At 44.8% G+C, this 26,337-nt stretch overlaps 1 protein-coding gene across 11 annotated transcripts in view; it reads right to left on the reverse strand.

The window, feature by feature from the left end:
- The window catches only part of LOC106611981 (mitogen-activated protein kinase kinase kinase kinase 4), a 144,199-nt gene that overhangs the window by 12,592 nt on the left and 105,270 nt on the right, over nt 1-26,337 (reverse strand). For 8 of the 11 annotated variants that reach the window (XR_006771060.1, XR_001330197.2, XM_045724060.1 and 5 more), the window contains 10 exons: nt 21,696-21,808; nt 21,475-21,562; nt 16,269-16,463; nt 15,670-15,784; nt 11,436-11,603; nt 9,750-9,893; nt 8,982-9,116; nt 6,129-6,229; nt 4,110-4,259; nt 699-858 (listed from right to left, as the gene is read on the reverse strand). Coding sequence is in view for 8 of the 11 variants with exons in the window: in XM_045724060.1 (XP_045580016.1) it covers nt 699-858; nt 4,110-4,259; nt 6,129-6,229; nt 8,982-9,116; nt 9,750-9,893; nt 11,436-11,603; nt 15,670-15,784; nt 16,269-16,463; nt 21,475-21,562; nt 21,696-21,808 (1,369 nt within the window). In the remaining 3 variants the exon portion in view is untranslated. The remainder of the gene's footprint in view (nt 1-698; nt 859-4,109; nt 4,260-6,128; nt 6,230-8,981; nt 9,117-9,749; nt 9,894-11,435; nt 11,604-15,669; nt 15,785-16,268; nt 16,464-21,474; nt 21,563-21,695; nt 21,809-26,337) is intronic. The other 3 variants (XM_045724062.1, XM_045724059.1, XR_006771061.1) reach the window with 3 other exon arrangements.

Below are 26,337 nucleotides of genomic sequence, written 5' to 3' on the forward strand. Positions count from 1 at the left end.
CTACAATGCAGAAAATAGTAAAAATAAAGAAAAACCCTTGAATGAGTAGGTGTGTCCAAACTTTTGACTGTTACTGTATAATCTATATACTCTGGTCTGGACAGAGTTTATTTATACTCTATATACTCTGGTCTGAGTTTATTTGTACTCTATATACTCTGGTCTGGACTGAGTTTATTTATACTCTATGTACTCTGGACTGAGTTTATTTATACTCTATATACTCTGGTCTGGACTGAGTTTATTTATACTCTATATACTCTGGAGCGCTGTCCTGTCTGTAATCTATTCCTCACAGATAACCCTTCCCATTGAATAATGACCTGGCCAATGGCCCCAACTTAAACAGTCTAACATAACATCTTATTTTTATTGTCCCAAATCTGTCTAGAGGGGTTGGATCCAGCTTGACTCCTCTTTGCACCCAGTGCTCCAAGCACAATTGACAACGGTTACTTCCTGGCTGCTGCATAACAAAAAGGGACGATAGAAGAGACGTTCTATTGTTTAAATGGTGGGGGTCTGCAGTCTATCAAAGATAGAAGCATTTTTCATTCTGAGTGGAAGTGGAATATCTCTCTCAAGACACACACACACACACACACACACACACACACACACACACACACACACACACACACACACACCCAGCCAGCAGGTGTTGATTGGGTGAGTGTGTACGATGTACATAACCTCACCGACAGATGCAGGCATCTCTCCCCACTGCAGCACTGTCTCCTTGGTGATGCGTCCGTAGGTGTCTATGTAAACCCCCTCGTCCTCATAACACACCAGCACCTCCATGCCACTGCTGTTGGGTAGGATGATGATGGCATGAGGCCGGATCACACCTTGGATCTGAGACAGACACAAAAGACTGTCAGATGCGATGATGATAAAGTGGCACCCTATCCCCTATCTAGTGCACTACATTTGACCAGAGCCCAAGCAGAATAGGGTGTCATTTGGGGCACAACCTGGATGCTTTCTATAGTGTCTCTATCTGTAGTATAGTGTTATACTGTATCAGTTATCATTATGTCCGTTGGAAAATAACCATCTACTTGACTTGCCGACCACTGGAAGTGCAGCACAGCACAGCACTCTCACTCCAAACCTCTCCATCTCTAGAAGCAACAGCTATAATCATACAGCCCCATCACCAGTTGTAATCCTCCTAATACACAAACTAACATTGTCTAATAAAACAAAGTTTTATTGCCTCGATCGACCCACTTTCCCTCCATGAAACCATCTCGGTTAATTCCATTTGATAAGAGGCTGATTCACACTCAGTGAACTGGATCAAGCGTGCCTGGCATCAATGATCAAAACATGCTCAAAGTCAGTTAGGTCAAATGTTTTTCCCATTGTAACATTCAACAGAACAGTAACTGAATGCCTCAATGCCTGTCTGCCTTCTTTATATAGCAAGCCATGGCCACTTGACTCACTGTCTGTAGGCGCGATCCTTTTTTGTGAATGGGATGGTGTACCTAATAAACTGTGTATATCGCTCCTCCATTCCATAATTTCACATCCCCTTTCTTGCTCAATATGTTGAATCCGCCCAGCCACTGACTACAGGCAGCAACAGAGAGAGGGTGACGACACGGCTTAATTAATTAGAATGTCTCAGCTAATTAATCGGCACACAATGTCTTGACTTAAATTCTCTAATTACAAACTAATTTGCCAAACACGCTCAGTGCTCAGCTCTTGCTCTCCTGGCATCAGAATACAACTTAGGTACCCACATGAAGGTTGTTTCTATGGCTGGTGAGCTCCACTGAGATGTGATTCAAAGCTATATAACCACTGAACCGCCTCTTGGCAGTGAGGAGGACAAGGAAGCAGCGAGTGGCAGTGAGAAGGAGAAGGAAGCGAGTGGCAGTGAGGAAGAGGAGGCAGCGAGTGGCCGTGAGGAGGAGGAGGCAGTGAGTGGCAGTGAGGAGGAGAAGGCAGTGAGGAGAAGGAGGAGGCAGCATATGGCAGTGAGGAGGCGGTGGTGAGAAGGAGGAAGAGGCGGCGAGTGGCAGTGAGGAGGAGGCAGCGAGTGGCAGTGAGGAGGAGGAGGCAGCGAGTGGCAGTGAGGAGGAGGCAGCGAGTGGCAGTGAGGAGGAGGAGGAAGCAGCGAGGAGGAGAAAGGAACCACTTCTGACCCGCCAGGTCTCTCACAAGCACTTGCATAACGGCCCACATTCAAACAAGGAGACAGTGTCTGTTATCTCTATGAGGATGCAACAGTTTTGTAACAAGTCTTTGGCTGCATCATTCATACATACACAACATTCTAATACCTAAGGTGATCCACAATAACCCCAAAATACCTCTTTGCATAAGAAGATTATTAAAAAGTCTTTCCATATGAGAGCTGCTATAAGCGAGTCCATACTGGCTTAGACTAGTGGCTTAAACAGCAGGTAGAAACCCAAGTCCCAAAACAAACCAACACCTAAAACAACTCCAAAAGCTCTATGTACACTAAGTCACAGTCACCACAGGACCAGTGTTAGTCACCACAGGACCAGTGTAAGGATCCCCATACTTGCCCGGCCGGAAGCCTGTCTCCCCAGCTGCACCCCGCTGTCCACATGCTGCTGTGGCTGTGCCACCACAATCCTCAGCATCAACACAGGCATCCACAGACGCAGCGCTATCTTAATCTGCTGTCTCGGTATCCTGATCATCTCATCATCAACAGCAGCCAACATGGAGAACATACGTGGGAGAAAAGGTGTGTGTGAGCGTGTGTGAAGGCGAGAATGAGCGAACCAGAGAGTATCAGTAAGAGAGAGTGAATATGAGAGTGAGTGATCGGGTAAAAGAGAAGGACCCTTCTCTTCCGCTGCAGGGTAAAATACCAGTATTATGGAGTGAAAATCTATCCCAAAAAAGTGTTAGCAGAAAAAATGGCAGGTCCGTTTAGCAGGCACATGGTTAGCCAGTGCTGCCGAGGTGTACTTAGAGCTATCTATCTGGTGAAAAGTAGCACACATGGATGGAAACTGAGGCCAAAGAGAAGCAGCCAATGATAGCTTTGTGGGCCAGCACAGTGGGAGAAGTGGAATACAGCCACATCACACCTCTGGGCACAGCACTGGGAACTGGCACACTGGGGAGTGTGTGTGTCTGTGTGTGTGTGTGTGTAATAGAGCTAATTTCCTTGGGATAGTGTTTTCCCTCTGCTCTGGCTGTCAGCTCCCAGCAGCTCTCTGCAGCTATGTGCGTGTGTGTGGTTATGTGTCTGCAGCAGTGGGTGTGTGTGTGTGTGTGTGTCTATGTGATTCTCATCAGTAGCAGTAGAGGCTGCCTTGGCTCCCCTGTCAACAGTGTCAAAGACTGCAAAACTCTGCACCATTGTGCTCCGCTCTGCTACACCTTAAGCCTCTTAGAGGGGTTAAAGGCAATAACGGGACCCATCACCTGGTCCAGCTGGCTAGTCATCCTCAGCCTTGTTCACCTCCTGGCAGACTGACAAACACAGCCATGGAGATTAACTAATTATTAATTACTGACCAAGTCTTACCTCCCTGTATCTTCAGACAACTGTTGTGACCAAGGTAGATTAATGGACTGATTATTGAGTTATTTTTCAGTAAATCTGTTTGCTCCCAAAAAGGGAAAGTTCCCTAAATGTACGGAATCTCCTTTGCTTTGAGGTTAGTGATATTTGAGCTTATACTGTGACGAAGCAGAATTTCTAAGAGAGGCTTTTTGAGAAATCAATTTACAAAAGACAGAAATGCCAAAAGGCTTTTGCCACAAGGTCAGACACTGACAATATCAGGCCTGGCTTAAACACAAACACATCCTGTCAATAATCCTGTAATGAGTCAACTGGCTGTGATGACAAACAGCTTCTACCCACATCGACTCTGAGTCGGAAACAAAAGTTCACTGTAAGAGCTGAGTGGCGTGGGTGCAGAGAAAAGGAGCTGTTTAGCTGCTAGAGAACAGAGACACAGAGACCCAGGCTGCATGGCCCTAAAGGGAGAGAGGAGAGGAGGCTGAGCTGGGGAGAGGGTGGAGGGGGCTGGGGAGAGGTTAGAGGAGACTGGGGAGAGCTTAGAGGAGGCTTTGGGCAGAGTTGGGGGTGGGGGACTTACATGCGTGGGCAGGTAGAGGTCATAGGGCGTCCCCGAGTCAACATCGATGGCGTGGAAGCCCGACAGGGAGCCGTAGATGACCTTAAGTCTCTGTCCATCCTCCACCGTCAGGTCCACGGACAGAGGCCTCTGGGGGAGCGAGCCGAACGACTGTACCGGACACACACAACAAGGACAGACATGAGGAATGACTTAGGGAGAGTCAACATGTCTTATGTCATAACCCAGAGAGTGGCAAGAAAAAGTATGTGATCCCTTTGGAATTACCTGGATTTCTGCATAAACTGGTCATCAAATTTGATCTGATCTTCATCTAAGTTACACAAATAGACAAACATAGTTTGCTTAAACTAATAACACACAAATTATTGTATTTTTCTTGTCTATATTGAATACATAATTTAAACATTCTCAGTGTAGGTTGGAAAAAGTATGTGAACCCCTAGGCTAATGACTTCTCCAAAAGCTAATTGGAGTCAGGAGTCAGCTAACCTGGAGTCCAATCAAGAGATTGAAGATGTTTGTTAGAGCTGCCTTGCCTTATAAAAAACACTCACAAAATATCTATTTGTTATTTACAAGAAGCAGAAAGTTCAGCACTGTTGCTACTCTGCCAAGGAGTGGCCATTCTGCAAAGATGACTGCAAGAGCACAGTGCAGAATGCTCAATGAGGTTAAGAAGAATCCTAGAGTGTCAGATAAAGACTTACAGAAATCTCTGGAACGTGCTAACATCTCTGTTGACGAGTCTACGATACGTAAAACACTAAACAAGAATGGTGTTCATGGGAGGACACCACGGAAGATGCCACTGCTGTCCAAAAAAAAACATTGCTGCACGTCTGAAGTTTACAAAAGTGCACCTGGATGTTCCACAGCGCTAGTGGCAAAATATTCTGTGGACAGATGAAACTACAATTGTTGTTTGGAAGGAACACACAAACCTGAGTGGAGAAAGAAAGGCACAACACACTAACATCAAAACCTCATCCCAACTGTTTGGGGCTGCTTTGCTGCCTCAGGGCCTGGACAGCTTCCTATCATCGACGGAAAAATGAATTCCCAAGTTAATCAAGACATTTTGCAGGAGAATGTTAGGCTATCTGTCCGCTAATTGAAGCTCAAAAGAAGTTGGGTGATGCAACAGGACAACAACCCAAACACAGAAGTAAATCAACAACAGAATGGCTTCAACAGAAGAAAATACGCCTTCTGGAGTGGCCCAGTCAGAGTCCTGACCTCAACCCGATTGAGATGCTGTGGCATGACCACAAGAGAGCAGTTCACACCAGACATCCCAAGAATATTGCTGAACTGAAACAGTTTTGTAAAGAGGAATGGTCCAAAATTCCTCCTGACCGTTGTGCAGGTCTGATCCGCAACTACAGAAAACGTTTGGTTGAGGTTAATGCTGCCAAAGGAGGGTCAACCAGTTATTAAATCCAAGGGTTCACATACTTTTTACACCCTGCACTGTTAATGTTTACACGGTGTGCTCGATAAAGACATGACAATGTATAATTGTTTGTGTGTTATTAGTTTAAGCAGACTGTGTTTGTCTATTGTTGTGATGTGTGTGTGCAGAAATCCAGGTATTTCCAAAATGTTCACATATCTTTTCTTGCCACTGTACATTAAGTCATACTGTATCTAAGGCCAGGAGTATAACCAGGGGCCAGAGTTGTTCCTGGACAAGACACAGGGCCAGGAGTATAGTCCATAACCAGGGGCCAGAGTTGTTCCTGGTCAAGACACAGGGCCAGGAGTATAGTCCATAACCAGGGGCCAGAGTTGTTCCTGGTCAAGACAGGGCTAGGACATACTCTGGTCCTGATATTAGTAATGACAGTAGGCGCCAACTCATAGTGACTCCTGGGGTTAGTCTATTTCATATCTTTGATGATATTCTCTGTGCAGTGAGTAGAAAGAGTTCAAACGTGTTCATCACAGAGAGATGTGTTAGAACTAGAGCGAGCCACTGAGGAGGGTTCAGAACTAGGACAGTGTTGTCAAGCTGACCTTGAAAGCCATGAACTTATGGTAAGGTTTGGGAGCCCATGCGTACACCTCCACAGCATTCTTCAAGGCAATCACCAGGAACTTAATCTTCTCATATCGAACTGAAATTGCATGTAACAAAGAGCAGGGATTTTCAATGAGGATTAGGGATCTCTCTCATACTGGAAACAGAACAAGATAAAGGCTTATTACACTACATCAGTCTGTAACACTAATATGTCAGTGGTCTTGAACTAATGATCATTAGACAATCTCAACAAAGAGGTTTTTGGTTGCGTCCCAAATGGCACCCTATTCCCTATATAGTGCACTACTTTTGGGACGCAACCCTTCTGATAACTACACTTTGAAAGGCCGGAAGCCCATTGCCTTTCACTGAGGCAATAGCAGCATGCCTCCGACTATGAGAAACAATTCTGAGGGGAGTGCTGGGAAGGACAGTGTGTGTCCCTATGACATCATATCCTTCCTGGGTTGGAGTCCCTGAGATGTCCTCACTCTGTAACTAACAGCAGGAAGAGTCACAGGAAAGAGAGGCTCACATCTGCTGAGCTCAACACTGCACACTGACAGTCATATATATATATATTTTTTTTTCTCTCTCTCTCTCATATAAAGGAGTCAGACAGAGAATAGATACATATTGAAATCGTTTTTTTCTTGTCTTATACCCATTGCTTTCTGTATATCACAACACAAAGACCTTTGATAAGCAGTAACGTGTCAACGGTTTTAACATTGTTCATACAGATCGTGAGGTTCTATCTGTGCAAAGCATAGTTCTGAGATATTGAGCATCAAAGTTTTCACATCACAGATCTCAGAACTGTTTTGAAGTGAATTCTTCTTTCATAACCCATTAAGTTCCTCCCTTAAAGGTACCCGAAGTGCAGAGTATCAAAATACTGAGACATTTGTAAATCTGTTTTTTTTAGGGGGGTGCAATCACAGATAGAACCTTATGGCTCTTAAATGTCAATCTCAAAAATCGAACTTCACAGACATATGAAGAACCATCTAAATATCTATTAAACAGTGCATTCGGAAAGTATTCAGACCCTTTCCATTTTTCCACATTTTGTTACGTTACAGCCTTATTCGAAAATGGATTGAATAAAACATTTTCCTAATCAATTTACTCACAATACCCCATAATGACAAAGCAAAAACAGGTTTTTAGAAATGTTCGCAAATGTATATAAAAAAATTGGAAATACCTCATTTACATAAGTATTCAGACCCTTTGCTATGAGAATTTGAGCTCAGGTGCATCCTGTTTCCATTGATCATCCTTGGGATGTTTCTACAACTTGATTGGAGTCCACCTGTGGTAAATTCAAATTGATTGGACATGATTTGGAAAGGCACACACCTGTCTATATAAGGTCCCAATGTTGACAGTGCATATCAGAGCAAAAACCAAGCCATGAGGTCGAAGGAATTCTCTATAGAGCTTTGAGGCAGGATTGTGTCCAGGCACAGATCTGGGGAAGGGTACCAAAACTTTTCTGCAGCATTGAAGTACCCCGAGAACACAGTGGCCTCCATCATTCTTAAATGGAAGAAGTTTGGAACCACCAAGACTGTTCCTAGAGATGGCCACCTGGCCAAACTTAACAATCGAGGGAGATGGGCCTTGGTCAGGTAGGTGACCAAGAACCTGATGGTCACTTTGACAGAGCTCCAGAGTTCCACTGTGGAGATCGGGGAACCTTCCAGAAGGACAACCAGTACCTAAAGGACTCTCAGACCATGAGAAACAAGATTCTCTGGTCTGATGAAACCAAGATTGAACTCTTTGGCCTGAATGCCAAGCGTCACATCTTGAGGAAACCTGCCACCATCCCTACGGTGAAGCATGGTGGTGGCAGCATCATGCTGTGGGGATGTTTTTCAGTGGTAGGGACTGGGAGACTAGTCAGGATCGAGGGAAATATGAACGGAGCAAAGTACAGAGATATCTTTGATGAAAACCTGATCCAGAGCGTTCAGGACCTCACACTGGGGGGCGAAGGTTCACATTCCAACATGACAACGAGCCCACAGCCAAGACAACGCAGGAGTGCTTCGGGACAAGTCTCTGAATGTCCCTGAGTGGCCCAGCCAGAGCCTGGACTTGAACCCAATCAAACCTCTCTGGAGATACCTTAAATAACCTGTGCAGCAACACTCCCCATCCAACCTGACAGAGATTGAGAGGATCTGCAGAGAAGAATGGGAGAAACTCCTCAAATACAAGTGTGGCAAGCTTGTCGCGTCATACCAAAGAAGACTCGAGACTGTAATCACTGCCAAAGGTGCTTCAACAAAGTACTGAGTAAAGAGTCTGAATACTTACAGTATGTAAATGTGATATTTCAGTTATTTTGTTTTAATACATTTGCAGAAATCCCCCAAAATCTGGTTTTGTTTTTTTATTATGGGGTATTGTGCATAGATTGATGAAGAATTTTTTTAATCAATTTTAGAATAAGGCTGTAACGTAAGAAAGCTTTGAAAAAGTCAAGGGGTCTGAATACTTTCCCAATGCACTGTATGTGAGTAACTCATTTTTTACAAAGATTTCAGATAGAACCTTATGGTCTGGAGATGTAGGATCTTAATTTGATCACCCTGTTGCAGGAGATTATTTTCCTGCTGTAGTAAACTGGCTCAAATTGCTCTATCTTGGCCAGGTCGCAGTTGTATATGAGAACTTGTTCTCAACTGGCCTACCTGGTTAAATAAAGGTGAAATAAAAAAATGAAGATCTAACATCTGTATAGGCCTGTCAGGCAATAAGATGGAAGATTGATCCCCAAAAAAATCAGCAGTGATGCTATCATGATCTAAGGCCAGGTAGTGTATACTCACCAACTTTGTAGTGCACACATCCTTCCAGGTCCCCTACAGAGGTCCAGCCCTGCCTCTTCTCCACCTCTGGGTCATTCCGAAGGATCTTGTTCCGCAGCCACGACAGGTAGTACAACCTCAGCTTGTTCTTTTTACCTGACAAACGGGATAGTGATGGAGTTTAGTTGGCTGCAAAAGTATGTGCAAAAACATTTCAAGACAGAATATACCTACAGGGCGGCTGGTAGCCTAGTGGTTAGAGCATTAGGCCAGTAACTGGAAGGTTGCTGGATCAAATCCCTGAGCTGACAAGGTCAAAATCTGTCATTCTGCCCCTGAGCAAGGCAGTTAACCCACTGTTCCCTGGCGCTGTGGATGTTGATTAAGGCAGCCCCCTGCACCTCAATGATTCAGAGGGGTTGGGATAAATGCGGAAGACACATTTTAGTTGGACAACTTTCCTATTTGGTGAGTGTGCCTATCCGGGTGGCACTGTGGTCTAAGGCACTGCATCTCAGTGCTATAGGCGTCACTACAGACCCTGGTTTGATTCCAGGCTGTATCACAATCGGCCATGATTGGGAGTCCCTTAGGGCAGCGCACAATTGGCCCAGCGTCATTTGGGTTTGGCCGGGGAAGGTCGCCATTGTAAAAAAGAATTTGACTTGCCTAGTTAACTGACTTGCCTAGTTAAATAAAAATAAATTAAACATCTGTGTGTGTCTATCTCTGTGTGAGCGTATATACGGTACTGTATATTCTTGTGTATGGCAGCACTATGCTAACTACCTGAGATGGTGATGAGCACGTTGAGGCCCTCCAGAACGTCCATCTGTTGGAAGCGTCTTCTGCTGATCAGAGAGTAGACCTTCCCCTGACCGCTCCTGTCCAGCAGCCACAGACCATTCTCTGTCCCCACCAGCAGGTTCACACCTGGACCAACACACCACTGTGTTAGTCTCAACATCACAAGCCCCAGCAAGCATAGTCCCTGTCCCAAATGGCACCCTATTCCCTGTATAGTGCACTACTTTTGAACAGAGCCCTATGGGACCTGATCATAAGAAGTGTACTATATAGGATATAGGATGCAATTTGAGACACAAGCATACTGTACTATACATAAAAGATGGCCATCCCCAAATATACCTCTATTGCTAATACACTCTAGACACCATTGTAAGGTAGAGCTATTATCATATTACGGCAATACCTATCCAATCCTGACAATAAGTGTCTAGGGATAGGTGTTAGGAGCAGATTGGGTGTTAATCTCACTATTGTTATTTTACTGCTGCTCTTTAATTACTTGTTACTTTTATTTCTTATTCTTATCCATATTTTTTTGAATCTGCATTGTTGGTTAGTGGCTCGTAAGTAAGCAAAACACCAGTCTCAACGTCAACAGTGAAGAGGCCGACTCCGGGATGCTGGCCTTCTAAGTAGAGTTGCAAAGAAAAAGCCATATCTCAGACTGGCCAATAAAAATAAAAGATTAAGATGGTCAAAAGAACACAGACACCGGACAGAGGAACTATGCCTAGAAGGCCAGCATCCTGGAGTCACTTCACTGTTGACATTGAAACTGGTGTTTTGTGGGTACTATTTAATAAAGCGGCCAGTTGAGGACTTATGAGGCGTCTGTTTCTCAAACTAGACACTCTAATGTACTTGTCCTCTTGCTCAGTTGTACAGCAGGGCCTCCCACTCCTCTTTTTATTCTGGTTAGAGCCAGTTTGCGCTGTTCTGTGAAGGGAGTAGTACACAGCGTTGTACGAGATCTTCAGTTTCTTGGCAATTTCTCGCATGGAATAGCCTTAATTTCTCCGAACAAGAATAGACTGACGAGTTTCGGAAGAAAGCCTTTGTTTCTGGCCATTTTGAGCCTGTAATCGAACCCACAAATGCTGATGCTCCAGATATTTAACTAGTCTAAAGAAGGCTAGTTTTATTGCTTCTTTTTAATCAGAACACCAGTTTTCAGCTGTGCTAACATAATTGCAAAAGGGTTTTCTAATGATCAATTAGCCTTTTAAAATTATAAACTTGGATTAGCTAACACAACGTACCATTGGAACACAGGAGTGATGGTTGCTGATAATGTGCCTCTGTACGCCTATGTAGATATGACATTAAAAATCAGCCGTTTCCTGCTACAATAGTCATTTACAACATTAACAATGTCTACACTGTACTTCCGATCAATTTGATGTTATTTTAATGGACCAGAAATGTGCTTTTCTTTCAAAAACTAGGACATTTCTATGTGACCCCAAACTTTTGAACAATAGTATATATATATATATATGTAGCAAAAAAGCTGTAAAAAAAGAACAAATATTTGTTCTCAGAAAAGGGTTGGTGGTGGAGGGGTTAATAATAAAAATACAAATACATTTAAAAAAATGCTATTATAAAGGTGTGCTTCTAGGGGATAGGGGCTAGGGGTCAACTGGGTGTTAAACTGCTGCTTACCCCACAGGCCAGCACAGAGGATCTCGGTGTTGAACTTCTTCTTGTACTTGCGGATCTCGGGGGTATCACTCTGGGGTTTGATGTTGGTGGGGTTCACATTGACCACGGAGCCCTTCCTGTGGCCCTCTCTCCTGATTGGCTCCTGATTAGCAGGCGGCCTGCCACTGGCTGGAGGGGAAAAAACGCAATAAGAACCAAAATTGTCATTTAAAACCATGGCCTGTATTAGCCACATCTGGTATCTGATTTGATATTAAACATGCACAGGAGAAAACCATATATGACAGAATACCTTCTTTCTTATTTTACAGTACGCTAACATAGAAACATATATTGAATGAGATTTATATTAAGATAGTCCTTTTTTATAGACCAAATCATCCTCTCTGCCACAACCAATTAATTCACTGGCCTTGTTACGGAAAAAAATCCATCATTGATGCATTTAATCACCATTTTATTTATCTCTTTGAAAGAACTTCTAAGCCTACTCACAATGACATTGAGCTGGATGCTGATCGGGGAAACTTGCTGAATGATCAGAGAAATTATAGTCAAAGTTTTTATTTTAGGATATTTACTGAAAAATAAGTCCTTGACAATAGACAAGAAATCCACAGGGGTCTGCTTAACGGCTCTATTTTAACAAACCTAACGCAACAACGCAATGGTCAACCTAAGCGCTGGCGGTAGCGCTATAGGTTCGGGGGGTGTCAGAAATATTTGAGCTATTTTCACAACCACAATTATCAGCTCAGTTGTTGCCGTTGGCGTGAAAGGGCTGGGTTTTGATGAATAAACAAGTTGTGAGTGTGTTGAGGCTTGGCCCCTCACTGGTCAATCAGAATGTGGTCCATGGCAAAATATGTGGTTGCTTCAAGTTGTGAATTTACGGTCTTTGATGTTTTACCTTGGAATCAACTCCAATTCCAATGTTAGTCCGTTATACTTTGTTAAACAGCTTACAGAAACTAAATAACAAAATGTACACCTATCCCATATTTGCTATATATGTTAACTTTAATCTATTTGCAGTCAACATTGTTTTAAGTAATTTCATGGCTTCATTGTGGAAATATACAGTTTACATAACATTCACACTGATAGGGGCTAGGCCTACTGTAAACTGCATTATGGCTGAGCATGGACATGCCAAATGTTGTCAATAAGCAAGATTAAATTCATTATTGACAAGGCCTAAAAAGAGTGAATAATTCAAATCAAATTTTAAACAGAACAACTTGTTTTAAATAGGCTATGTCTAAATACACTTACAGCCACCATAATTGTTTCCTGTGGGGATGTAATACTAAAACTACGCAGAATATGGAGGGTTTTACATCCATACAAACTTTCCAAGGAGAATAAGAGTACCTCTTCCCAGCTGCCCACTGCACTCAGACTAGGAAACACTGTCACCACTGATAAATCCACGATAATCGAGAATTTCAATAAGCATTTCTCTACGGCTGGTCATGCTTTCCACCTGGCTACCCCAACCCCCGCATTCACCCCCGCTGCAAAATCTGGATCCCTACAAATCAGCTGGGCTAGACAATCTGGACCTTCTCTTCCTAAAATTATCCACCGCCATTGTTGCAACTCCTATTACTAGTCTGTTCAACCTCTCTTTCGTATCGTCTGAGATTCCTAAAGATTGGAAAGCGGCTGCGGTCATCCCCCTCTTCAAAGGGGGAGACACTCTAGACCCAACTGTTACAGACCTATATCCATTCTGCCCTGCCTTTCTAAAGTCTTCGAAAGCCAAGTGAACAAACAGATCACCGACCATTTCGAATCCCACCGTACCTTCGTCGCTATGCAATCTGGTTTCCGAGCTGGTCACGGGTGCACCTCAGCCACGCTCAAGGTCCTAAACGATATCATAACCGCCATCGATAAAAGACAGTACTGTGCAGCCGTCTTCATCGACCTGGCCAAGGCTTTCAACTCTGTCAATCACCGTATTCTTATCGGCAGACTCAGCTGCCTTAGTTTCTCTAATGACTGCCTTGCCTGGTTCACCAACTACTTCTCAGATAGAGTTCAGCGTGTCAAATCGGAGGGCCTGTTGTCCGGACCTCTGTCAGTCTCTATGGGGGTGCCACAGGGTTCAATTCTCAGGCCGACTCTTTTCTCTGTATATATCAATGATGTCGCTCTTGCTGTGGGTGATTCTTTGATCCAACTCTACGCAGACGACACCATTCTGTATACATCTGGCCCTTCTTTGGACACTGTATTAACAAACCTCCAAACGAGCTGCAATGCCATACAACACTCCTTCCGTGGCCTCCAACTGCTCTTAAATGCTAGTAAAACGAAATGTATGCTCTTCAACCGATCGCTGCCTGCACCCGCCCGCCCAACTAGCATCACTACTCTGGACGGTTCAGACTTAGAATATGTGGACAAATATAAATACCTAGGTGTCTGGCTAGACTGTAAACTCGCCTTCTAGACTCACATTAAGCATCTCCAATCCAAAATTAAATCTAGAATCAGCTTCCTATTTCACAACAAAGCCTCCTTCTCTCATGCTGCCAAACTTACCCTAGTAAAATTGACAATCTTACCGATCCTTGACTTTGGCGATGTCATTTACAAATTAGCCTCCAACACTCTACTCAGCAAATTGGATGCAGTCTATCACAGTGCCATCTGTTTTGTCACCAACGCCCCATATACTACCCACCACTGCGACCTGTATGCTCTCGTTGGCTGGTCCTCACTACATATTCGTCGCCAAACCCACTCGCTCCAGGTCATCTATAAGTCTTTGCTAGGTATAGCTCCGCCTTATCTCAGCTCACTGGTCACCAACGCAACACCCGTAGCTTGCGCTCCAGCAGGTATATTTCACTGGTCATCCCCAAAGCCAACACCTGCTTTGGCTGCTTTTCCTTTCAGTTCTCTGCTGCCAATGACTGGAATGAATTGCAAAAATCACTGAAGTTGGAGACATACAGTTGAAATCGGAAGTTTACATACACCTTAGCCAAATACATTTAAACTCCGTTTTTCACAATACTTTACATTTAATCCTAGTAAAAATTCCCTGTCTTAGGTCAGTTAGGATCACCACTTTATTTTAAGAATGTGAAATGTCAGAATAATAGTAGAGAGAATAATTTCTTTCAGCTTTTATTTCTTTCATCACATTCCCAGTGGATCAGAAGTTTACATACACTCAATTAGTATTTGGTAGCATTGCCTTTAAATTGTTTAACTTGGGTCAAATGTTTCGGGTAGCCTTCCTCAAGCTTCCCAAAATAAGTTGGGTGAATTTTGGCCCATTCCTCCTGACAGAGTTGGTGTAACTGAGTCAGGTTTGTAGACTTCCTTGCTCACACACACTTTTTCAGTTCTGCCCACAAATTTTCTATAGGATTGAGGTCAGGGCTTTGTGATGGCCACTCCAATATATTGACTTTGTTGTTCTTAAGCCATTTTGTCACAACTTTGGAAGTATGCTTGGGGTCATTGTCCATTTGGAAGACCCATTTGCGACCAAGCTTTAACTTCCTGACTGATGTCTTGAGATGTTGCTTCAATATATCCACATAATTTTCCTGTCTCATGATGTCGTCTATTTTGTGAAGTGCACCAGTCCATCCTGCCGAAAAGCACCCCCATAACATGATGCCGCCACCCCCGTGCTTCACGGTTGGGATGGTCTTCTTCGGCTTGCAAGCCTCCCCCTTTTTTCCTCCAAACATAATGATGGTCATTATGGCCAAACAGTTCTATTTATGTTTCATCAGACCAGAGGACACTTCTCCAAAAAGTATGATCTTTGTCCCCATGTGCAGTTGCAAACCGTAGTCTGGCTTTCTTATGGCGGTTTTGGAGCAGTGGCTTCTTCCTTGCTGAGCGGGGTCTGAATACTTTCCGAATGCACTGTGTGTATATGTGTATATGTATGGTGTGTATATATACAGGGCACATTTGGAAAAGAGACCTAGGTTTAGAGACCACCCTAGCAGTGATTTACTAGAATGTCTGAGGGGCATTTCTTGTGTAGCGTGGTGTGTGTTTGTGTGCATGTACCATTGTGTGTATATGTATGTGTGTGTGTATGTATGTATGTATGTATGTATGTATGTATGTATGTATGTATGTATGTATGTATGTATGTATGTATGTATGTATGTATGTATGTATGTATGTATGTATGTATGTATGTATGTATGTATGTATGTATGTATGTATGTGTATGTTTGTTGGCACTCACTGGGACTGTGGCCCACTGGGCTCTGAGGGGGAGAGATCTGCAGCAGCCTGGGGTCGATGAAGGGAGTGAAGGAGGAGGACGAGATGCTTTTCCCTGGAGGACAGTTTACAGGTTTCTGCAAATGCATCCAAAATCAGAATTCGTATAAATAAAACAACATAAAAAACAACAAATCTCAGATTTCCAGTAGACTTGACATCAATCTTGAGATGGAATTTCACGTTTACAACAGCTACGTCATCTCCCCCTAGTGGAGAAAGATACATTGACGTCAAATAAAAACCCATTGCTCTAAACCACTTCAGTCTATAAACTATTACAATTTTTTTTTTTAACTAGGCAAGTCAGTTAAGAACAAATTCTTATTTTCAATGACAGCCTAGGAACAGTGGGTTAACTGCCTTGTTCAGGGGCAGAACGACAGATTTGTACCTTGTCAGCTCGGGGATTTGAACTTGCAACCTTTCGGTTACTAGTCCAACGCTCTAAACACTAGGCTACGCTGCCGCCCCTCTTAAACATTCTATGACCTTCCGGAGAAGTTATAGCCTACTACTAGACATTCAGCCTACAGAGTTTATAGCCACATGTGAACTCACGTCAGAATGTGGTCCTCGTCTGCTCGGAGACTGGGGGTAGATGACGTCATGTGGGCCGTGCTGCGCCATGGGCTCATGGGCCGGGCTCTTCTGCAGGAGATCAGGGAGAAGGTAATTCTCATTGCATTCTGATCCTACAGCAATGGGCCTGTGTAGTGGCTGGCCACTCTTAAGGCCTGATGCCACGCTGCTCTGCTAAGAGAAGAGACACAGCAAACAGCAGTATAATGCCTCGTTACTACTGCTTGCCTGCCTTTATGACGTGAGTCATGTAACTCTGTATTCACCGTGTCACAGCAGCACTGTGTGGAGGAACAACAGCAGCATCTACAAAAAGAGTGTCATATGGCAGGCAGGCACTGTTTGGGTTTCCATGACACTAAGTGTCCAATGACAGCCAAGGCGTTGTTTGAAGTGAAGTGGGAGAGGTAAACAAGGATATCAAGCCCTGCTTACACCATAACAAGTGGCATTGCATTCATTACTGGAGGTGGAGGAGGCTCTGAGGGGGCTGTGGGAGAGCAGTATCATCAATGGTGGTGGAGGAGGCTCTGAGGGGGCTGTGGGAGAGCAGTATCATCAATGGAGGTGGAGGAGGCTCTGAGGGGGCTGTGGGAGAGCAGTATCATCAATGGAGGTGGAGGAGGCTCTGAGGGGGCTGTGGGAGAGCAGTATCATCAATGGAGGTGGAGGAGGCTCTGAGGGGGCTGTGGGAGAGCAGTATCAATGGAGGTGGCGGAGGCTCTGAGGGGGCTGTGGGAGAGCAGTATCATCAATGGAGGTGGAGGAGGCTCTGAGGGGGCTGTGGGAGAGCAGTATCAATGGAGGTGGCGGAGGCTCTGAGGGGGCTGTGGGAGAGCAGTATCAATGGAGGTGGCGGAGGCTCTGAGGGGGCTGTGGGAGAGCAGTATCAATGGAGGTGGCGGAGGCTCTGAGGGGGCTGTGGGAGAGCAGTATCAATGGAGGTGGCAGAGGCTCTGAGGGGGCTGTGGGAGAGCAGTATCAATGGAGGTGGCGGAGGCTCTGAGGGGGCTGTGGGAGAGCAGTATCAATGGAGGTGGCGGAGGCTCTGAGGGGGCTGTGGGAGAGCAGTATCAATGGAGGTGGCGGAGGCTCTGAGGGGGCTGTGGGAGAGCAGTATCAATGGAGGTGGCGGAGGCTCTGAGGGGGCTGTGGGAGAGCAGTATCAATGGAGGTGGCGGAGGCTCTGAGGGGGCTGTGGGAGAGCAGTATCAATGGAGGTGGCGGAGGCTCTGAGGGGGCTGTGGGAGAGCAGTATCAATGGAGGTGGCGGAGGCTCTGAGGGGGCTGTGGGAGAGCAGTATCAATGGAGGTGGCGGAGGCTCTGAGGGGGCTGTGGGAGAGCAGTATCAATGGAGGTGGCGGAGGCTCTGAGGGGGCTGTGGGAGAGCAGTATCAATGGAGGTGGCGGAGGCTCTGAGGGGGCTGTGGGAGAGCAGTATCAATGGAGGTGGCGGAGGCTCTGAGGGGGCTGTGGGAGAGCAGTATCAATGGAGGTGGCGGAGGCTCTGAGGGGGCTGTGGGAGAGCAGTATCAATGGAGGTGGCGGAGGCTCTGAGGGGGCTGTGGGAGAGCAGTATCAATGGAGGTGGCGGAGGCTCTGAGGGGGCTGTGGGAGAGCAGTATCAATGGAGGTGGCAGAGGCTCTGAGGGGGCTGTGGGAGAGCAGTATCAATGGAGGTGGCGGAGGCTCTGAGGGGGCTGTGGGAGAGCAGTATCAATGGAGGTGGCGGAGGCTCTGAGGGGGCTGTGGGAGAGCAGTATCAATGGAGGTGGCGGAGGCTCTGAGGGGGCTGTGGGAGAGCAGCATCATCACTGGGCTCTGCTCTGCTCCATGTACAGATGGAGGATCTTAATTTGAGCCAGTTTACTAAAGCAGTATGTAATCATGTGAACATTCATAGATGTTTTTGTAGGGGCTTTTCATAATGGAAAATCAAGTCTGAAATTTCAAAGTGGAAATTACAGTTGTGGCAAAAGTTTTGAGAATGACACAAATATTAATTTCCACAAAGTTTGCTGCTTCAGTGAATTTAGATATTTTTGTCAGATGTTACTATGGAATACTGAAGTATAATTACAAGCATTTCATAAGTGTCAAAGGCTTTTATTGACAATGACATGAAGTTGATGCAAAGAGTCAATATTTGCAGTGTTGACCCTTCTTTTTCAAGACCTCTGCAATCCACCCTGGCATGCTGTCAATTAACTTCTGGGCCACATCCTAACTGATGGCAGCCCATTCTTGCATAATCAATGTTTGGAGTTTGTCAGAATTTGTGGGTTTTTGTTTGTCCACCCGCCTCTTGAGGATTGACCACAAATTCTCAATGGGATTAAGGTCTGGGGAGTTTCCTGGCCATGGACCCAAAATATTGATGTTTTGTTCCCCGAGCCACTTAGTTATCACTTTTGCCTTATGGCAAGGTGCTCCATCATGCTGGAAAAGTGTCACCAAACTGTTCCTGGATGGTTTGTGAGTGAGCCCACTCCCTTGGCTGAGATGCAACCCCACACATTAATGGTCTCAGGATGCTTTACTGTTGGCATGACACAGGACTGATGGTAGCGCGCACCTTGTCTTCTCCGGACAAGCTTTTTTTCCGGATACCCCAAACAATCGGAAAGGGGATTCATCAGAGAAAATGACTTTACCCCAGTCCTCAGCAGTCCAATCCCTGTACCTTTTGCAGAATATCACTCTGTCCCTGATGTTTTTCCTGGAGAGAAGTGGCTTCTTTGCTGCCCTTCCTGACACCAGGCCATTCTCCAAAAGTCTTCGCCTCACTGTGCGTGCAGATGCACTCACACCTGCCTGCTGCCATTCCTGAGCAAGCTCTGTACTGGTGGTGCCCCGATCCCACAGCTGAATCAACTTTAGGAGATGGTCCTGGCGCTTGCTGGACTTTCTTGGGCGCCCTGAAGCCTTCTTCACAACAATTGAACCGCTGTCCTTGAAGTTCTTGATCCTCCGATAAATGGTTGATTTAGGTGCAATCTTACTGGCAGCAATATCCTTGCCTGTGAAGCCCTTTTTGTGCAAAGCAATGATGACGACACGTGTTTCCTTGCAGGTAACCATGGTTGACAGAGGAAGAACAATGATTCCAAGCACCACCCTCCTTTTGAAGCTTCCAGTCTGTTATTCGAACTCAATCAGCATGACAGAGTGATCTCGAGCCTTGTCCTCGTCAACACTCACACCTGTGTTAACGAGAGAATCACTGACATGATGTCAGCTGGTCCTTTTGTGGCAGGGCTGAAATGCAGTGGAAATGTTTTTGGGGGATTCAGTTCATTTGCATGGCAAAGAGGGACTTTGCAATTAATTGCAATTCATCTGATCACTCTTCACAACATTCTGGAGTATATGCAAATTGCCATCATACAAACTGAGGCAGCAGACTTTGTGAAAATGTATATTTGTGTCATTCTCAAAACTTTTGGCCACGACTGTACAAACTTCAGAAGCCTTTTTAAATCTCAAATACACAAGTTTTAAATGTCTTGCATTGCAGGAAAGTTGTCCTGCAACAGGGTGATCAAATTAAGATCCTACATCTGTATTAGTTAGTAGCATCCGCTCCATGTGTTAGTTAGTATGTACAAAGTGCCTTCTAGTGTTTGTCATGAAAATGACCCGTGCGGAACCGGTGACAACCCTGAGCTCAAGTGGCTCTGGATGCATCCCAAATGGCACTCTAATCCATATTTAGTGCACTACCTTTGACCAGGGCCCATAGTGCTCTGGTCAAAAGTAGTGCACTATACAGGCCAGGGAGTAGGATGACATTTTGGATGCAGCAGACTGATAGTACATTGTTGTTGACGGCAGCACTGCCAAGTCTGATGCATGCTGCTGCCTGTGTGAGCAAGAAACAAGATTTCACACTGACTGCATCTGAACTGTCTGAACTCTATGACCCAATTTACAAATTAGCAGAGTTCATGGAAACCATGATGATGTGGCCAGTGACTCTTTGCTTCTTGAAAGTCCAATATCTTGAAAACCTGACTACTGAAATGCAAAACATTTTGTCACTGTATCAACAGCGGACTAATGAACAAAATACCAGTAGATAGTTTTTGAGTGGATTTTCCCTTTAAGCAACCTATTACTCTGATATAACGAAGATGACGCTGTAGTATGAACCTGAATCGACTGAAACTATTCATCTGTTATCTAACTATATATCCATTAAAACAATTGAACATATTTCTGTTCAATGTTGAGAGTTTGAGGAGGATTTGGTCTGAGTTTTCATCAAGTACAGAATCAGTGACAAGTAAGCTGTGTTGGTAAGGAAAGCAGCTGGCTGTGTTGGTAAGGAAAGCAGCTGGCTGTGTTGGTAAGGAAAGCAGCTGGCTGTGTTGGTAAGGAAAGCAGCTGGCTGTGTTGGGAAGGAAAGCAGCTGGCTGTGTTGGTAAGGAAAGCAGCTGGCTGTGTTGGTAAGGAAAGCAGCTGGCTGTGTTGGTAAGGTAAGCAGCTGGCTGTGTTGGTAAGGAAAGCAGCTGGCTGTGTTGGTAAGGAAAGCAGCTGGCTGTGTTGGTAAGGAAAGCAGCTGGCTGTGTTGGTAAGGAAAGCAGCTGGCTGTGTTGGTAAGGAAAGCAGCTGGCTGTGTTGGGAAGGAAAGCAGCTGGCTGTGTTGGTAAGGAAAGCAGCTGGCTGTGTTGGTAAGGAAAGCAGCTGGCTGTGTTGGTAAGGTAAGCAGCTGGCTGTGTTGGTAAGGAAAGCAGCTGGCTGTGTTGGGAAGGAAAGCAGCTGGCTGTGTTGGGAAGGGAAGGAAAGCAGCTGGCTGTGTTGGTAAGGAAAGCAGCTGGCTGTGTTGGTAAGGAAAGCAGCTGGCTGTGTTGGTAAGGTAAGCAGCTGGCTGTGTTGGTAAGGAAAGCAGCTGGCTGTGTTGGTAAGGAAAGCAGCTGGCTGTGTTGGTAAGGAAAGCAGCTGGCTGTGTTGGTAAGGAAAGCAGCTGGCTGTGTTGGTAAGGTAAGCAGCTGGCTGTGTTGGTAAGGTAAGCAGCTGGCTGTGTTGGTAAGGTAAGCAGCTGGCTGTGTTGGTAAGGTAAGCAGCTGGCTGTGTTGGGAAGGAAAGCAGCTAGCTAAGCTCTCAAAGTTAATAAGTGGGTGTACTTTTTCACTCCAAAATGTCCCAAAGAGGTCATAGTGTATGGATGAGGTGTATGTATACCGGGGTCTGGTTGAGATTATGGTGGGGCTGCAGAACTATCCCATCAGGGGCTCCTTGGAAGAACATGCCTTTCCCATTCAATGGAGACCTGGAGAAACACAGACAACAGCAGCCAGAGAGCAGTGTTTTAATGGATAATGCTCTTGTTTTTTAGCTCTATATGTTTTTTTAAATGATCAAATAAAACCAATCAATCAATAAATCAATCAAGGTGAACCCACCGGGTTTTCTCATCATCATCACTACTCCCAACTTCATCGCTAGAAGAGGAGTACTCTGTTGCCTTGACAAACGGACTGAGATTAGACGTAAGCCCAGAGAAGTGGCCGAAACCCTGAGAGAGAAACACAGAGAATCACATCAGTGATAGAACACCAGACATCATATAGAGAACACCAGACATCATATAGAGAACACCAGAATTCATATATAGAACACCAGACATCAGAGATAGAACACCAGACATCAGAGATAGAACACCAGCCATCATATATAGAACACCAGACATCAGAGATAGAACACCAGACATCATTTATAGAACACCAGACATCAGAGATAGAACACCAGACATCATTTATAGAACACCAGACATCAGAGATAGAACACCAGACATCAGAGATAGAACACCAGACATCATTTATAGAACACCAGACATCAGAGATAGAACACCAGACATCGGGGATAGAACACCAGACATCGGGGATAGAACACCAGACATCAGGGCTAGAACACCAGACATCATGGATAGAACACCAGACATCAGGGATAGAACACCAGGCATCAGAGGTAGAACACCAGGCATCAGAGGTAGAACACCAGACATCAGAGATAGAACACCAGACATCATATATAGAACACCAGACATCATATATAGAACACCAGACATTAGGAATAGAACACCAGACATCAGGGACAGAACACCAGACATCAGGGACAGAACACCAGACATCAGGGATAGAACACCAGACATCAGGGATAGAACACCAGACATCAGAGATAGAACACCAGACATCAGAGATAGAACACCAGACATCATATATAGAACACCAGACATCATATATAGAACACCAGACATCATATATAGAACACCAGACATCATATATAGAACACCAGACATCAGGGATAGAACACCAGACATCATATATAGAACACCAGACATCAGGGATAGAACACCAGACATCATATATAGAACGCCAGACATCATATAGAGAACACCAGACATAGAACACCAGACATCATAAAGAGAACACCAGACATCATATATAGAACACCAGACATCAGGGATAGAACACCAGACATCATATATAGAACACCAGACATCATATATGGAACACCAGATATCAGGGATAGAACACCAGACATAGAACACCAGACATCAGGGATAGAACACCAGACATCATATATAGAACACCAGACATCAGGGATAGAACACCAGACATCAGAGATAGAACACCAGACATCAGAGATAGAACACCAGACATCATATAGAGAACACCAGACATCAGGGATAGAACACCAGACATCAGAGATAGAACACCAGACATCATTTATAGAACACCAGACATCAGAGATAGAACACCAGACATCAGAGATAGAACACCAGACATCATTTATAGAACACCAGACATCAGAGATAGAACACCAGACATCGGGGATAGAACACCAGACATCGGGGATAGAACACCAGACATCGGGGATAGAACACCAGACATCGGGGATAGAACACCAGACATCAGGGCTAGAACACCAGACATCATGGATAGAACACCAGACATCATATATAGAACACCAGACATCAGGGATAGAACACCAGGCATCAGAGGTAGAACACCAGGCATCAGAGGTAGAACACCAGACATCAGAGATAGAACACCAGACATCATATATAGAACACCAGACATCATATATAGAACACCAGACATCAGGGATAGAACACCAGACATCAGGGATAGAACACCAGACATCATATATAGAACACCAGACATCAGGGATAGAACACCAGACATCAGGGATAGAACACCAGACATCATATATAGAACGCCAGACATCATATAGAGAACACCAGACATAGAACACCAGACATCATAAAGAGAACACCAGACATCATATATAGAACACCAGACATCATATATAGAACACCAGACATCAGGGATAGAACACCAGACATCATATATAGAACACCAGACATCATATATGGAACACCAGATATCAGGGATAGAACACCAGACATAGAACACCAGACATCAGGGATAGAACACCAGACATCATATATAGAACACCAGACATCAGGGATAGAACACCAGACATCAGAGATAGAACACCAGACATCATATAGAGAACACCAGACATCAGGGATAGAACACCAGACATCATATATAGAACACCAGACATCATATATAGAACACCAGACATCAGAGATAGAACACCAGACATCAGAGATAGAACACCAGACATCAGAGATAGAACACCAGACATCAGGGATAGAACACCAGACATCAGGGATAGAACACCAGACATCAGAGGTAGAACACCAGACATCAGAGATAGAACACCAGACATCATATAGAGAACACCAGACATAGAACACCAGACATCATATATAGAACACCAGACATCAGAGATAGAACACCAGACATCAGAGATAGAACACCAGACATCAGGGATAGAACACCAGACATCATATATAGAACACCAGACATCATATAGAGAACACCAGACAGGGCTCCGGGCAGCCGAGCGGAAATGGAGGAAAACTCGCCTCCCTGCGGACCTGGCATCCTTTCACTCCCTCCTCTCTACATTTTCCTCTTCTGTCTCTGCTGCTAAAGCCACTTTCTACCACTCTAAACTCCAAGCATCTGCCTCTAACCCTAGGAAGCTCTTTGCTACCTTCTCCTCCCTCCTTAATCCTCCTCCCCCTCCCCCCCCCCTCCTCCCTCTCTGCGGATGACTTCGTCAACCATTTTGAAAAGAAGGTTGACGACATCCGATCATCGTTTGCTAAGTCAAACGACACTGCTGGTCCTGCTCACACTGCCCTACCCTGTGCTTTGACCTCTTTCTCCCCTCTCTCTCCAGATGAACTCTCGCGTCTTGTGACGGCCGGCCGCCCAACAACCTGCCCACTTGACCCTATCCCCTCCTCTCTTCTCCAGACCATTTCCGGAGACCTTCTCCCCTACCTCACCTCGCTCATCAACGCATCCTTGACCGCTGGCTACGTCCCTTCCGTCTTCAAGAGAGCGAGAGTTGCACCCCTTCTGAAAAAACCTACACTCGATCCCTCCGATGTCAACAACTACAGGCCAGTATCCCTTCTTTCCTTTCTCTCCAAAACTCTTGAACGCGCAGGGATAGAACACCAGACATCATATATAGAACACCAGACATCAGGGATAGAACACCAGGCATCAGAGGTAGAACACCAGGCATCAGAGGTAGAACACCAGACATCAGAGATAGAACACCAGACATCATATAGAGAACACCAGACATAGAACACCAGACATCATAAAGAGAACACCAGACATCATATATAGAACACCAGACATCATATATAGAACACCAGACATCATATATAGAACACCAGACATCAGGGATAGAACACCAGACATCATATATAGAACACCAGACATCATATATGGAACACCAGATATCAGGGATAGAACACCAGACATAGAACACCAGACATCAGGGATAGAACACCAGACATCATATATAGAACACCAGACATCATATATAGAACACCAGACATCAGGGATAGAACACCAGACATCAGGGATAGAACACCAGACATCAGAGATAGAACACCAGACATCAGAGATAGAACACCAGACATCAGGGATAGAACACCAGACATCAGGGATAGAACACCAGACATCAGGGATAGAACACCAGACATCAGGGATAGAACACCAGACATCAGGGATAGAACACCAGACATCAGGGATAGAACACCAGACATCAGGGATAGAACACCAGACATCATATAGAGAACACCAGACATAGAACACCAGACATCATAAAGAGAACACCAGACATCATATATAGAACACCAGACATCAGGGACAGAACACCAGACATCATATATAGAACACCGGACATCATATATAGAACACTAGATATCAGGGATAGAACACCAGACATAGAACACCAGACATCGGGGATAGAACACCAGACATCATATATAGAACACCAGACATCATGGATAGAACACCAGACATCAGGGATAGAACACCAGACATCATATAGAGAACACCAGACATAGAACACCAGACATCATAAAGAGAACACCAGACATCATATATAGAACACCAGACATCAGGGACAGAACACCAGACATCATATATAGAACACCGGACATCATATATAGAACACTAGATATCAGGGATAGAACACCAGACATAGAACACCAGACATCGGGGATAGAACACCAGACATCATATATAGAACACCAGACATCATATATAGAACACCAGACATCAGAGATAGAACACCAGACATCAGAGATAGAACACCAGACATCATATATAGAACACCAGACATCAGAGATAGAACACCAGACATCAGAGATAGAACACCAGACATCATATATAGAACACCAGACATCAGAGATAGAACACCAGACATCAGGGATAGAACACCAGACATCATATATAGAACACCAGACATCATATATAGAACACCAGACATCAGAGATAGAACACCAGACATCATATATAGAACACCAGACATCAGAGATAGAACACCAAACATCAGGGATAGAACACCAGACATCATATATAGAACACCAGACATCATATATAGAACACCAGACATCATATATAGAACACCAGACATCAGAGATAGAACACCAGACATCAG

Source organism: Salmo salar, chromosome ssa09, assembly GCF_905237065.1.
Source record: "Salmo salar chromosome ssa09, Ssal_v3.1, whole genome shotgun sequence".
Taxonomy (NCBI): domain Eukaryota; kingdom Metazoa; phylum Chordata; class Actinopteri; order Salmoniformes; family Salmonidae; genus Salmo; species Salmo salar.